Consider the following 15,163-nt stretch of genomic DNA (forward strand, 5'->3'; position numbering starts at 1 on the left):
TTACCATTTCTCACAAAAACACAGAGAAGTTCACAGGACCAGGCCACTTTTTGTTTTTTCACGTCATCATTACAAGTAAGCCTCTTCGCTCCTAGTTTTTCTTCAGCCTAACTACTCTGCTTCCTCCTCCTGAACCACAGCTGCAAACAATTCACTACCAAGTTAAAAAGGCTCCGTCCCATACACCACTTTCTTTAGGCTCCTCCAACCATTAGGCTTTGACTAGACTTTGAGCCACGGTGAGAATGATTTTTCTCTCCTCCTTAAACAGAAGAGCTTCCAGTGTTTGTGGGCAACTTGTTCACATTCAGAAATGCTTCACAGCAGCTCCCTGCAGTAAGCGGAAGGACTAAGCTCTTCCAAAAAGCTCAGAAGAGGAGGGCACTGCTGACTTGGCCTGCGAATACTTCATGTTTGCACAATCATAACTCTTTCTGTTGGGCTTTTTGGGCAGACAGGGTAGGTCTCTCTACTTGTGCAAACATTCACCCTGCAAAAGGTTTGCCTCTTTTTCATATACTCACGTTTGACATGCACACGCTGGCCTGCTACTTTTCTGCATTGGTTAACTTGGCCTTAGGATGCAAACTGAAAAGAAGGATCTGTTCAAAAAGAAGCAGAGCTGCCTAAATGCTGGGTCGGCTCTCAGAAATGCCAACCTTGGAGTGGGCACAGCCAAGTCCCTCCATCAGGGCAGAACCAGCAACAAGTAAGGTACTGAAGACCCTTCACAGCAAGGCCGGTAGGAAGCAGCTAGAAGGTCACCCACCCCTCCTGCAGACCAAGGGAATTTATTCAAAGGGCGGTCAGCATCTGTCCCCCCGGAGGACGCTCCCTCTGTTTTAGTCTGACTCTGTCAGCACAGTGCGCCCCAGTGGGTGCCCCTCGCTGGGCCCTCACAGCGCTGCGCTTGGGGCCGGGGGCTCCCGAACCCGCGCAGGCAGCGCCTGCCGCAGCCCGTCAGAGCGCCCCTCCTGAAACGCCCTGGCGGATCCTGCCTGGGGAGCGCTCCCCGCCCGGCCCGCCCCGGCCCCGCGCAGCGCCGGCCGGCAGCGCCCCCGGCCCCGTGCGCTGCGGGCCGGGCCAGGCCGGGCCACGGGGCGGCGCTCGCCGCCCGCTGCTGGCCGGGGCGGGCCGGGGCGGGCCGGGGGCGCTGCCGGCCGGCGGGCTGGGCGCAGCGTGAGCCGCGGTCCCAAAGCGGGAGCCAGCGGCGGCCGGGGCCGGGCTGCAGCATGGGGCTGGCGCTGCTCCCGGCGCTGCTCCTGGGGCTGCTCCTCTCCCGAGCCGGTAACAGCGCCGGGGCGGTGGGCGCCGGACGGGGAGGGTGGGGGGCGTGCGGCGGTGCAGGGCGGCGCGTCCCCCCGCGTGTCCTGTACGCGTCCTGGCGGGCGGCAGCCGCGGTTGGGAGCGGGCGGCGGCTGCTTCGGCCCAAACGCGAATTGCGGCCGCGAGCAAACGGGGGGGGGACACGCGTGTCCCGGGGCACGGCTGGGGGCGCCGCCGGGGACCCCGCTCCCCGCACGGGCACCGGGTGAGCCGGGGCCGCCAGGGCACAAAGCCCGGTGCGCTCGGGCTGGCGCTGCCCCGCGGGTCCCGGCCCGGTCGCCCTCCGGGCTTCGCCCGGCGCTGCCGCCGCGTCCCCCCGGCACTCGGGGCGGCAGCTTGCCGGGCAGCGCTCGGTGCGCGGCGAGCGGCCCGGGGGGCTCGGCGGGGCGCTGCTGCGGGGTCCGCGCTGCTGCCCGCTCCTGCCGCGCCGGGCACCGCCGCCGTTCCGCCCGGTTCGTCCCCGCGCCCACCGGGCCCGCGGCGGGACCTGCGGCCGCAGCGGCACCGGCTGCCCCCAAGCTCCGTGTGCACGCACTAGCGCGGCGTTGATAACCGTGCCCGGTGAGCGGACGGGTTCCCCTGCGGCCACCCTCCGACAGCACGTGCACCGGGGGCAGCAAAATAACGCAGAGAGATACACATGTATAGCAGGACATGGAGGGACGAGGGAGAATAAAGGTACGTCGGACCATCTACCCCTTTTTTCTAAGGTATAAACAAACAGTCTCTCTGAATTGATTTTTACCTTTTAACTTTTTAACTACAGAAGCGGCTCCCACACACACGCATCTTTAACATGTTCTGCAACCTAGACCACGGCTCTAGGGAAGAATTAGGCTTTCTCATTCTTTCATGTTATTATCTGGAATACTAAGACAAGGTTTAAAAAAATGAAACAACGTGTCAGGTGTTGGGGCTTAAGACAATGCACAGCTACTAAATGACATCTGTGGAGGAGGACTGTTGTAAATTTGAGGTTTACAGCAGTTTCACCTTAAGCATCTGGTGCAGGCTTGTGGTAGAAACAGTCCATCCACCCAGTTCTCCTCCGCTCTGGCATTTAACGTATCACTTTAAAGTTTTTAAAATGTCACTTCGGGGTCAGGTGCTTGCTGGGCAGGACCCTAAGGCTAGGAGGGTGCATCCTGTCCTTTTATTAACTTGCTACAACAGCTGCTGGAAGCCACTGTTGAAGGTGGGATACAGGGATCTGGCCTGGCAGTGTAGACCAGTTCACTCAGTTTAGGATTCCAAAAGCTACTGCAGAGAACAGACTATTTTGCTATTGGGAATTTGCACTGATTGCAACCTTACAGGATATCATTGCACTCAGTGTGTTCACTAAGGCTATGGCTAGGTGTAACTGCTAACCAAAGCCCACTGTGCCGGGTACAGAGCATTTCTCATGAGAGATGTTTTTCAGGGAGCTTACAAAGTCATACAGTCTTTACAGAACAGCAAGATTAACAACAAAGTACAAGTTGCTAGAAAAGCAAAGAGATTTGTACAGGTGAGACAGAGACACCCAGACAGTATTACTGGGCTGTAGGACAAGCAGAAAGTCTGAGCAGCAGACTGGCACAGACCTGGGCAGCCTACTGCTTGCAGCAGATAAACTGATGAAACCAGCAAAAGTGAAGGAAGCAAGAGAACAAATTAGATGCTGAGGATGGTACACCAGGTAACAGGGGATGTACCACAATTTTTCCTAATCTGTAGCGAAGGCAGGCTGAAATAGTACTGCTGCACCTGCAAGAGAATGACAGGTAAGATCATGTACCAAAGAACATTAAAGGTAGTTGGAAGGCTCAGCACAGTCCTTTCCTAAAACCAGCCAAGCAATATTGGTCTGAAGGGAAGCAACATACCAGCCTGTATATGTTTTATTAGCAAACAGTCTAGTTCCAGGTCTTCATTATACTTGTACTGTAAACACAGATTCATATACTATAGAAATGAAAGATTACAGACTGAATTCACCTACCTGTGACAACATAATGCTAGGTATCACCCCAGTATTACCCTTAGGAAACAACAGTCCATATAAAAAAATAAAAGCTGAAATAAAAATCTAGTTTTAAAGATTATATTTTTAAATTGAGATTATTCAATACTTCTGCATGCGGTGGTACATATATGTGTGTGTGTGTATATATACGCACACAGTCAGTGCATCCATTATGCAAATATACATCCACACAGAAATATAGTCCAATCAACCAACAGATGAAAGATGGCAGGCCAAGCCTGCATCCCAGCATTTTTGGCAGGGATTTCATGGAGTGGGTTCTATATATCTGATTGCATATCAGCACTTCTACATGAAGCTACTTGCAATCTTATGTTAAGGATTTATTCTATTATGCAAAAAATAGGCATTCATATTCTTAAATTTCCAAGCTCAGTAAAGCAGTTGTTTTTTACACTCTGCAAATGGCTTTTTCAGTACAGCTCTTAAAGACCAGTAAATACTTCAGCAGTTGCAGCAGCATGGACTCACAGCACCTGGTATGCTGTTACTATGTGCTTATTGCGCTGCGGTTTTCATTACCCAGATCGAAGAGCTTCTTCAAAGCAGGCCTCAGGAACCCCAAGGTTTCCACAGGGATTTACCACATAAAATACAGAGCCATCCCTGATCTTGGCCAATTTGAAAGAGTGATTAAAAAAAAGTTTTATTAAACAGAATTATTTTTGAGACTTTTCTTTAACGTTTTGTTCCCTCTTTCATACATTGATGCTCATAGGTTTTTTTCTAAATGGAGACAGCTCTTGTTCCTTACCATTCCGTATGAAAGGCCCCAACTAGTTCTATCTCCCGAGAGGAGTCCTTCTGGAACGTAGGATGCCTACAGAACAGTGACAAGGTGCTTGCCTGACTTGCGTTGTGATCATGATCCTAACAGTCTTTTGCCTGCTTGACCAGGAGACCTCCTGGCTCTGCCACGGAGCAACTGCATCGCAGCAGAACAGCTGTGCCTCTCGGACTCTGTCTGCAATGCTACCTACAGGATCCTGGAGAACTGTGCCCTGGCCAAGACTCGCTTCCTCCCGCTGGATCACGACAGCAGGGTCCAATGTCTGAATGCAGAGCTAGACCTCGGAAACAGCTCTCTGCTGCACTGCAGGTGTCACCGGCGCATGAAGAGACAGGAGCACTGCTTACGTGTTTTCTGGACCATTCACTCCAGCATGACAGATGGTGAGATGAAGTAATATGAATGTACAAGGTACCAGTAAGGCTCAGTCCTGCCCCCCATCTGAAAACAGCTGCAAAAGGCCATTTCCCAACACTGCAGGTATCACTTTGGAACCACATCTCCGAGTGAAGAGAATTCATTACTTCTCTGCTTGATAAGCAGAGAAAACGGATCTGGCCTGGGACTGGCTCTTCAGCTACACCAGGGACCCCAAGAGACAAAGCCAGCTACTCCAAGGCAGTTAGATGTAGTGCTGGGGGGAGGGACTGCTGTGAAAGTCACCTCAAAATAGTCATATCTGTCCATCTCTGAAAACACACGTGATTACGACACATGTTGTACTGGCATCCTTGAGCATGCTGCTGCTTTCCAGCTTTAGTGGGATGCTTCTGCTTGGCCTCCCGCTCAAGACTGCCTGTGCTGCACATCTCCTCACTAGCCCTGAGGCTGAAAAAAAACCAAGTGACAACATAGACCAGATTCTTCCCAGATGAAATCTGATGACAACATGTAATGCTGTTTTTACACAGTATTGCCTCTGCATCTCCAGCAGAACCATTCTTAGCATTTGGCTTTGAGCAAGACAGAGCATCTCTGAATTCCAGCCTGAAAAAACAGCCAAGCACAAATAAGAGAAAAAAAAATCAATTAAAAAAAATTAAAAATGGTCACAAAGCATTTCTCTCACTGCATAAAATATCTTGTGTCTTGCCTAGGTTATTTCAATTTGGAGACCTCTCCCTATGAGAATCCAGCAAATGAAGAACACTGGAAGACTGATTATAATAAACTGGCAGCTCTGTTATCAGGTAAGGACTGTAAAGGTTAAATGATATAATGCTGCCCTGTCTTATCTTTGCGGGGGCTGACAATTATTAACAATTTGGGGTAATGGCTGCTTTAATCAGCGGAGCGCCTGCTCTGGATACTTGGCTAAATTGGTTCACCCTACCAAGTGTAAATGTAGCCACAGATCCAGGCCCACGAAAGAGCAAATAACCCACAACAAGCATTTTCTGAAACAAACACCCTAACACAAACCAATAAAAAAAATACAATTTTGTAACCAGTATAACTGCAATGTCATACTGCGGGCAGACAGGACTAATAGGCTTCATTCTCTTTGATGTTCCCAATCTGACTGTCATGTAAAGGCTACTCCTACTTCCACACATTGGAGACTCGCTTCATTGTTTCTGGGTTTCTTTTGGCTCTTTAGGCTCACAGTTAGCAGGAGATGCAACAAATCCATGCCTGAAGGCAACTCATGTCTGTAATCTGAGCAAGAAGTGCGTCCGTCTGCGCACAGACTACGCCTCCATCTGCACCAAGGGAGCAGGAAGCGAAGACATGTGCGACCGCCGCAAGTGCCACAGAGGGCTAAGGAATTTCTTTGAGAAAGTCCCTGAGGATTTCACCAAAAGGATCCTATTCTGTCCATGTCAGGATGAACTTTGTGGAGAACGACGCCGGAAAACTATTGTTCCTGACTGTTCCTTCCAGTATAACACCAAACCCAACTGCCTCTGGCTTCTGGACTCCTGCTTAGAAGACCATATCTGCAAGTAGGTCCAGTGGCAGCGGACGTTAGCCAGGAGAACAGCACAGACACTGACAGTCTCATTTTCCTTCCCACAGATCCCGACTGGCTGACTTCCAACAAAACTGTCAACCTGCAGACATGTCCCCAGATGGTTGCTCTCAGCACAACCATGCTGCATGCCTGCAGGCGTACATGGGGATGATTGGTAAGTGATACGCACAGGAACATGCAGGGTGGACGCTTTCAGGCCACAAACTTGCAGGCACGCCCTGATGCTGGGAAGGACCATGTTATCTCCCACAGGAGGCAGTGCGCAGTATACCAGTGAATATGCCTTAGCCTCACTGACGCTAGTGCTCCCTCTTGCTTCTGCGGTAGATGCAGCCCAGGGAGTGCTCTTCCGTGGCATTTATCACTCTACTTTGTCCCACCCTCTGCAGCAAATCAGCAGCACTTACCTGAGATTTCTGCACGCCCATTTGCATCATCAGCTGGTGCAAAGCTCTCCAAGTGCCCAAAGAGCAGGGCTCTGGGGGCACCTACAACCAGGTCCTCCCTGCTGCAGGAGTTACCTCCCATCACAGCAGTGGTTAAGTGTGACACTCCCTCACTGCCTGACTTTTAGACTCCTGATGCTTTGTTAGTGTTGTACACACTACCTTCTCAGAGCCAGGCAGGATGTGGCGCTACCAGCTCTTAAAGAGAAGGTCGTCTTGGGGTTTTAGGCATTTCACTGCCAGCCTGCTAATGCTTTTTCAGAGTAGCTCGAAAGAAGAGCTGTAAATCTAGGCTATACCTTCTGGTTTTCCAGATGTCTTCGCTGTTTTGGTCTAAATGAACTCTTGGCTGAACAGCACGCTACAGGTGTGCTGCATTTGTTTGGCAAAACGTTTTTGGCCACAGTGTTGCCAATGTCACAAGAAGTAAGAGCGCCTTGTGCTGCCGTGTGCCAGTACCACAGTTCAGTCCCTGCCGATGCTTCACATCCTTCAATTTAGTACTTGCACCAGCTTCAGCTATCGGTGTACCTCACCATCAGAGTGCCTGCATCAGGGGTAGTAATCTCCACACTTCACAGCCCAGCAGACTTTGAGTAGATTCACCAGGCCTGGGTCATCTTGCAGGGGCTCCTGACCTCTCCTGGGTAATGCGTGTACCACGAGGGAAGGCTTCTGCTTCCAGTGCAGCATTCCCTTTAGTATAACAGGACTTGTGATGCTTCTTTCCTCTGGTGAAGTAAATCCTGATTCCGGTTTCTGGGGGTTTGGGACAGGCACACCCATGACACCCAACTATGTCAGTAACTCCAGTGTGGAGGTCTCCCTGTGGTGCACATGTGAGAGCAGCGGCAACCAGAAGGAGAAGTGTGACCAGATACTTGGCATGTTTGAGAGCAACAAATGCCTTGGTAAGCATGAATTACATCACACAATCAGCTCAGCACAGGGAAATTCAGATCCTGCTGATTTCCAGATCCTATGTTGCATTGCTCTTGCGTATAGTTCTGTTGTCTTCTGCAGTGTCTCCATGACCCAACCTATGGGACCAGCCTGGATCTGCTCTCAGAAGTGTTTCTGTATCTTTTGGCAACACTTCTGTTCCACGAAGCTATTTCCCAACAGCATTCAAATGGAGGGGTTGCGAAAAATCACAAGAGGAGGTCAGACATGCTGTATCCATAGGTTGCTGAGTAACCACATCAGATCATAATCACCCAGGATTATGGGGTTTGGGTCCCCCTCCTTTGCTCGCCTTTGGCCCTCACTTCCTTGCTCAAGATCAGTAGCTCCTGGCACAGCCCCTGTTACTAGATTTGGCAGCACAGCAGTTAGAAAAATCCTGTTAAATGCGGACATGCAATCTTAAGTCTGTATTTCTTTTATCTCTCTAGCATTTTAGCAACGGACCTTAATAAGATTTAAATATTTTATGTTTGTAAAAGCTTCCAAAGGACATCAAAGAAACCATCATCATTAGATAAATGATTAATATTTAAACCTACCTCCTGCTGTATAGAAAAGCCTTACACCCAGCACTATAGATACACCTACAACCTAAACATCCCACCCAAGATACTACATACCTGCCCCTCACAAAATAGACCGCTGGGAAAGTCCCAGAGGTCCTCCAGTACAGTGCAAATTGGCTTTGCAGTCTGCTCAACCTCGCAAGTAAACCCAGAAACTAACAGGCCGTTCACTGAATAGAGAATATGTATTTTCTAAATCAAAGCCACACAGCCTTTGAGCGTGTTTCCTAAAATAGGTTCCCTAGACTTCCGTTCACTAGGCTCCAAGGTGTGCACAAGAAAAGCACAGTAAGACTCTTGCTTTACTTCTGTTTGCAGAAAATACGATTTGGTCTCAAATGCACCTGAAGCAGACAGCTCTAGAAAGACAGGAAGACTTATTTTATTCATCTTCCCTAAGCTTCCAAGGAGACAGTACCAGCACATCTCTTGCTTCAGAAATGTCCCAGGTATGCATTGCTTTGCTGCCTTCACAAAGCACTGAAGCAGCCTAGAGACAGTAGCTGAAAAACCTTGGAACTGGAAATGTGTGATTTTGGACATCAAAGCAAGGGATGCCACATGCATGCAGAACCCTGGACCACTTGACCTCCAGTTATTTCTTTCCAGAGACAAGCAGAAATAGGCTGTCCTGCCTGGCCACAGGAGTTCCCTATAGTCTCACATTAGTGCTCAGAATGGGCGGCTCTGCAGCCAGACGTTTGAGCATGAACGTGTCTAACTGGGATTCATTCCTCCTTTTCATTTCCTAGGTGGCTGAAGGGAAGACACAGCGAGACATCTCTGAACACAGCAGTATGCCTATGGCCTCCTCTGTGTATTCTGGAGCTGCTATTTCTTGGCCGCCTCTGGCTCTGTTCCTGCCCCTCTTGCTCAGCTCACATTAACTTAGCATAAATGGCATCTTTCCTTCCCATATTATTAATCTTATTCTATATCCAGGCACGTCCCACTACTGATTTACCTTTAGGAAACAGAAGGCTTCCAAGAAAAGAGGAAAGGAACAGCCTTCACCCAGAACGGCAGTCACTGAAAACCTCCCCCCAGCCTGCACCCCACTTCCCCCAGCCAGTCTGCACTGAGCTCGGCAGATACTATGCCCACCATTGCTGCTGCCATGTGCACATTTTGAGTAATATCAGATTAATATTCCAGCACAATATTTTAAAACGAAGGTCTGAGTTCTGTCAGAACTTGGGCAGGGTTCTGTTTCTGAGTGCAGGGAGGGGCCTGACTCAGCATGTCCTACCACCCCCCTTCCAGAGCTCTTCTTCAGGTGACAGTCATAGAACGGTTTGGGTTAGAAGGGACCTTTAAAGATCAGCTAGTCCAGCCCCCTGCCACCAGCAGGGACATCCTTCACTAGGTCAGGTTGCTCAAAGCTCCATCCAACCTGACCTTGAACACTTCCAGCAAGGGGCATCCACAGCTGCTCTGGGCAACCTGTGCCAGTGCCTCACCACTCTCATTGTAAAAGATTCCTTGTGTCCAGTCTAAATCTCCCCTCTCTCAGTTTAAAGCTGTTGCACCTTGTGCTGTCATTACAGGCCCTGGTAGTAAGTCTCTCTCCATCTTTCTTAATGGTCCCCCCTTATATATTGAAAGGCCACCACAAGGTCTCCCTGGGGCTGCCCCTTCTCCAGGCCGCCCCACAGCAGCTGTCTCAGCCTTTCTGCACAGGAGCGGTGTTCCAGCCCCCTCACTGTTGTCGTGTCCCTCCTGGGGAGCCGCTCGAGCAGGTCCGTGTCTGTCTCGTACTGGGCACCCCAGAGCGGGATGCAGGGCTCCAGGAGGGGTGGAGCAGAGCAGAGGGGGAGAATCGCCTCCCCCCACCTGCTGCCCGCGCTTCCTTTTGTGCAGCCCAGGATATGATATGGCTTTCCGGGCTGCGAGCGCACGGTACCGGCTCACGTCCCGTTTTTTATCTGCTGGTATCCCTAAGTCCTTTTCTGCAGGGCTGCTCTCGATCCGTTCATCCCTCCGCCTGTGTTGGTGTCAGGGACTGTCCCAACCCAGGCCTTGCTCAGCTTGGTGCGGTTCACGTGGGCCCACTCCTCCAGCCTGTGAAGAGCACAGCATACCATCCTAAAGACTAGAAATTTGCACTCCAGGGTGGGTTGCAAGTAAAGCTCAATAAACACATGTAAAGTTCCTGGTAAACATAAATTCTGGATTACTTTCAGTCCTCTTTTCAAATCCATTCTTTTAAGTATATGAAAAATACCATCCCAGATCAAGGACACTAAACTAAAGTTTATAATCTTGCTCCTTTCTGTTTTGCCCCTTGCAACATACCTATCTCATACATTATCAGAGCTAGCAACAGACTCAGGTTTTGTGGGTTAAGATGGATTTCTGTGCTCAACCCCAGTAAATTTAATCTTATCTAGCAAAGGACGACCTTGCCTGGCCTCAGGACCAACCTTCTAAGTCATGCTTAGAGAATACATGTAGCTCATCAAAGCTGTATTGACCACAAAAGCCCTAGGCATCAGTTGCAAAAAATCTCTGGGAGCTGCAGCTACCTTGTACCTCTCCGTATATTCCAGTTGTGATTGCCCCTTCCAGACCACCCACCCAAACTCCTCCTCCTCTGCCAAGTTCTATTCCATGACCTGTTTATTCTGAGTGTAGATGTGTGCACTGTATAACTGCTGTTATTTTTTACTGCATTTGCCTGTTAAAGTGTGGTGTTAAGTGAATATTGATTTCTGAGCATAGGTTAATAGTCCACAATCAATTGTGTGCAAGAGTTGCCTCATCAGCCAGCCTGCACTTCCAGGATAGCTAGAAACTCGGCTCAGAGCAGCTCCTCCATGCACACATACAGTGCAGCACTGCTTCCACATGTTTTTTACCATTCTTTAATAAAAACAGAGCCCACATTACCATATTCTAGTATCTACATGAGACCATCCTCTACATGGTGGGACTAGAAATGTGTCAAGACTCTTGATGTAGTGTAATAGCATCAGTCATCTCCAGAATTTAGTGATGAGTGACAGGGAAGAAGAAAACATTGTTCTTCCCAACATTACACAGATCTGTGAGGGTATTTGTGAGAATAATGGAGCAGATTGCCCTGATCTGTATGTACCATACACACTGTGTACTGCATTCATCTTCCACTCATCTGCACTGTGATCCTTCCCTTTCCACATTTTAGTGCTCTAAGACAGGCTGATATGGAAAAAAAAATTAGCATTTTGTTGTTCATACTCAGCACACTGTGGACCTTTACTCCCTTACACCTGCTAAGAAGGTTATTGATTGCACTTGCAGCCTCCTGTCATATCCTGGATTATGTAGGGAAATGCCTGACTCAGACAAATCCTGCTCTGGACTGAAATTAAAGCAAAAGATGTCATTTTGGGTATTTATCCAAGTTTCCTATGCCCCTTTCGCATGTACATATGCTCCTTTATATACATGGCTGCCTTTTAGGCTTGTTCATCAATAACTGCAAACAAAATTAATCTCTAAATGCACCTGCATTCACAGGTACTCACACTGCCGTGAGTACCAACCTATTTTCACTTAGGCTTTTCTAACACCTGACCTCCAAATACCACAGTTACTCAACTACACAGCATACGTGCATGCATAAGTACAACTACTACTAGAGATGTCATGCCAGTATCAGTTCAGTTCTGCTAGCGCCACGGTTGTTCAAGGACAGGCACAGTTACCTAAACCCATTCAGAACAGTTCTTACTAACCATGCTACAGGGCAATTTACAAAAAAACCCCTCAGCTTCTGTTCCCCGAAACTGGAATACATCATCCTGTGAGTACCTTTGGTCTAAATACAAAAATATTATAACAAAAATTCTCTATCCCAACAGCACTAACATCGAGCTCTCGGCAAGCATATACAAGGAGCAAACCTTCTAACTGTTGTAATGTAGATTATTTTTAAAAGTGTAAAATAATGCCAAATCTCACTAATAAAATTTATCTTGCAACTCTAGAACTCTCCTGCCTTCCTTCACATTTAGCAGAAGCAGCTACACTCCTTGTCTCCACTGGTGGAAGCATTACGGGAAAGAACATTAAAGAACAGAGTTTGACAGAATATGTCTTAGAAGGCAATATTAACAATTTTTACAGACATCACTCACTGTCAGGTACTTCAGAGGTGGGTTCTAGAACTTTGACATAGCTTTAGATCCTTAACATGGTCTAATGTAGCATTTACAAAGGGCAGTCATATAGTCCTCCAGCAGCGAGCTCAGTCGCTGCCTTAGATGCATGGACCATCAGGAGAAGCAATACACACTTCTTGTGCGAGGTGGTGCCATAGAGAAGCTTTGAATTTGAAGTCCAGAATTATTGTGTCCTTGCCTTATTAAAATCATTCCCACTGCCTCCAACAAGTGCCTATGTTTCAGTAAGGATCCAGCAACTGCAGTTTTCCTTTTAAAGGGAGGCACAATACGTATCGCAGACAAGGAAAAGCTAAACTTTACTTCAAACAGTAATTGCTGCCTACGGATCCCTGGCATGCCTCTTAAAATAAAAGGTAACTCAGGTTGACAAGGCAACACTACAGGTTCAGCACCTATAAAGAATGAAAGTATTTTTTTCCAATACATCCTAAAAATCACAAGTCACTCTGATAAAATGGCAGGCAACTTTACGCAAGAAGGAGGAGGAAAATATTCAAAGTAATCTTTGAGGTGTCCATGAACCAGAAAAGCTTTGGGGCAGAGGAGCAGACAAGAAGGTGGCCAACCAGCACCAGTGAGCCCAACAGGCTCGTTCAGCACTGCTATGGAATCAAAACCAGCCACTGTCCTGCACTTGCTTCCCCCAGCAAAGCAGATACTGGTAAACACCATCAGAAGCTAATCACTTCTACCACAGGGATTTTGTGGCTGAACCTTTTTTCAGACGAGGAAGGGTTGGTTGAGGCTGAGCTTGGTTTAGTCTCTAATGGAAGCTCTTCTGATGGGTGATTAGTGCTCCTCCAGGAAGCCATGGGTGTCTGGGTTTCTTGCAAACCCCAGGGTTAGCAGAGGTCAGGGGATGCAGCACTTTCTCCAAGTGCCTTCATGAAAATAGCCCCACATACGGTCCATTTACAGCTGATCTCCTCCATTATCCCCAGGCTAGGAGGAGATGATCAGCAATTGTTAAGTGCTTGAAGCAGACTAATAGCTGGCTGCTAATTCCCCCAGTAATGTGAATCTAAATTCCTGGTAAACAAACCGACTGCTTTTCACACACAGGGATGAATGCCAAAAGCCTAATATTAGAGCTCTGGAGCTAAAGCTTTTAGAGCAATCCTGTCCACTCAAAGATGTTTAATGACATTATATTATGTACTAAATAATTAGAAAATGAAGGCCCACTTGGAATCAATGGGTTACTGTCTAATTAAGATGAAAAAGGGGCTCTACCCTGTTTTAAACAAGTTTAAACTAAAAATGGTGTACCTGATAAATGGCACTGATAACTATGTCTTTACCTTTGGGCGGAACAAGGCAGCCATTAAGCTACCACAAAATAATTGTGTGATTTTTGGCTCATCTTTCTTCTTATCGGTCCCACCTGTTTTCCTGTAAGGCTATAAGATTCAGCTGTTCTTCTCCTCTCCCCCCTAACCCCCTCCCTGTCAGATGACAAAGTTTATTAAGAACCATTCAAATAGCTTATCCCAATGGAGAGAAAATCATCTTTGCCTTTGTTTTGTTGTGTGGCCGGAATCAGAGTTCACACCACCAGATGGTTGAAGAGCAAAGAGATAGCCTGAGTAAGGAGATAAGACTGAAGCCTTGAGAACCACTTTGTAAGAATTGCTACTGAAATTGAGAACACAGGGGAGGATTACAGTTATCCCTGCGTGTAGGTAAAGAGACTGAGAAATGTTCTACTGATTATCTGACTGAATTAAAATTAATTAGTAAGTTAGCCTTCAACTGAATGGTATCTCAGCAACCTCTGATCAAAATAAAGAGCAAAATTATAGAAAACCACTAAACAGAACCAGAGCAACTGGAACTATTTAACAGTTCTAATTCTACTTTCATTACACAACAGACACGCATATACCCTGCTGCATATATCATCATCCCCTTGAAGACAGTGCAAGAAGAACAGAGTTGCATGAGACTTCAGTTTTCTGTCTCCTGCCACAGCCATCTAGGATTCCACATTCATATACAAAACCAAATTAAAGATTTTTGTCTTTGTCTTCGTATCTTTCTCCTTTCAGTATACTCCTCAGGTAAGGAAAACAGAAGCGTTTTCCCATAACGATGCTTCTTTTGTAAACTGTGTCCATTCCTACTCCTACTTTTTGGCATTTGGTCAGGGAGAGACATTACATGGAAACATCTGCATTGCAACACGTTCAGACAGCCAAAATTAAAATTTTGTTTTACAGTGACATATTCAGCAAGAAAAAGCTTCTAGCTGTTTTATAATGCCGGAATTGCTGTTGCAGATAAATTCCCCTGGCATCCACAAGTGACTAATCTAAATTCCACTGAAATAAAAACATTTATTCCATTACTGTGAGACATAAACCATAACACGTTTGCTCTCATAAAAAATAAGTATTATGTGACAGATTATATGTATGAACAGTCACATATATATGTGACTGATAATAGAAGATGGGACCTGATGACACAGGAGGTTCTTGCAGTCTTAGGTCCCTAAACAAAGCAAATGGAAACTTTTCAAAACTGTTTTCCACAATATTTATTCTATTTCAGTTATTCTAGCTTTGCTCTTATAATATTGGGCATTCCAATGGACTATAGAAAAGGTGATTCCCCACCCACCCAGCACCCCAATCCAGATTTATTTTACAGCATCCAGCACTCCACAGTTACAAGCAGAACATACTAAAATGTGTTTTCTCCTAAGAAAAAGACACTACTAAAACCAAGGTGACTTCAAACCTACATGCCAGGTTTAAATCCTGCATCAGAGGTTTCATCGTGGGCTCTTCAAAAAGATACAATTGACTTTCAAAAGCTGTGGGTATTAGTTACAACTCAGTGCTTCCTTTTACCTAAGACTACCGGAAAAGGGCACAAGTCAGAATAACGGTAA

General features: G+C 47.3%; 1 protein-coding gene across 1 annotated transcript; it reads left to right on the forward strand.

Moving 5' to 3' along the window:
- Nucleotides 1-1,155: 1,155 nt before the first annotated feature.
- GFRA3 (GDNF family receptor alpha 3) lies at nt 1,156-10,925 on the forward strand. Its single transcript, XM_056350510.1, has 8 exons — nt 1,156-1,287; nt 4,253-4,528; nt 5,243-5,335; nt 5,746-6,091; nt 6,165-6,274; nt 7,343-7,477; nt 8,417-8,547; nt 8,851-10,925. Exons 1-8 carry the CDS (start codon nt 1,233-1,235, stop codon nt 8,983-8,985), a joined length of 1,281 nt encoding a protein of 426 aa, XP_056206485.1. The 5' UTR covers nt 1,156-1,232; the 3' UTR covers nt 8,986-10,925.
- The last annotated feature ends 4,238 nt before the right edge of the window (nt 10,926-15,163 follow it).

The sequence above is a fragment of the Falco biarmicus genome, chromosome 8 (assembly GCF_023638135.1).
Source record: "Falco biarmicus isolate bFalBia1 chromosome 8, bFalBia1.pri, whole genome shotgun sequence".
Taxonomy (NCBI): domain Eukaryota; kingdom Metazoa; phylum Chordata; class Aves; order Falconiformes; family Falconidae; genus Falco; species Falco biarmicus.

What these genes read in the sequence shown, in the direction of transcription:
- GFRA3 (XM_056350510.1), top strand. Translation starts at nt 1,233, where the DNA reads ATGGGGCTGGCGCTGCTCCCGGCGCTGCTCCTGGGGCTGCTCCTCTCC. An exon ending in GGCGTACATGGGGATGATTG is followed by an intron (nt 6,275 to 7,342) that starts GTAAGTGATACG and finishes GGTTTGGGACAG; the next exon opens with GCACACCCATGACACCCAAC. An exon ending in TGAGAGCAACAAATGCCTTG is followed by an intron (nt 7,478 to 8,416) that starts GTAAGCATGAAT and finishes TTCTGTTTGCAG; the next exon opens with AAAATACGATTTGGTCTCAA.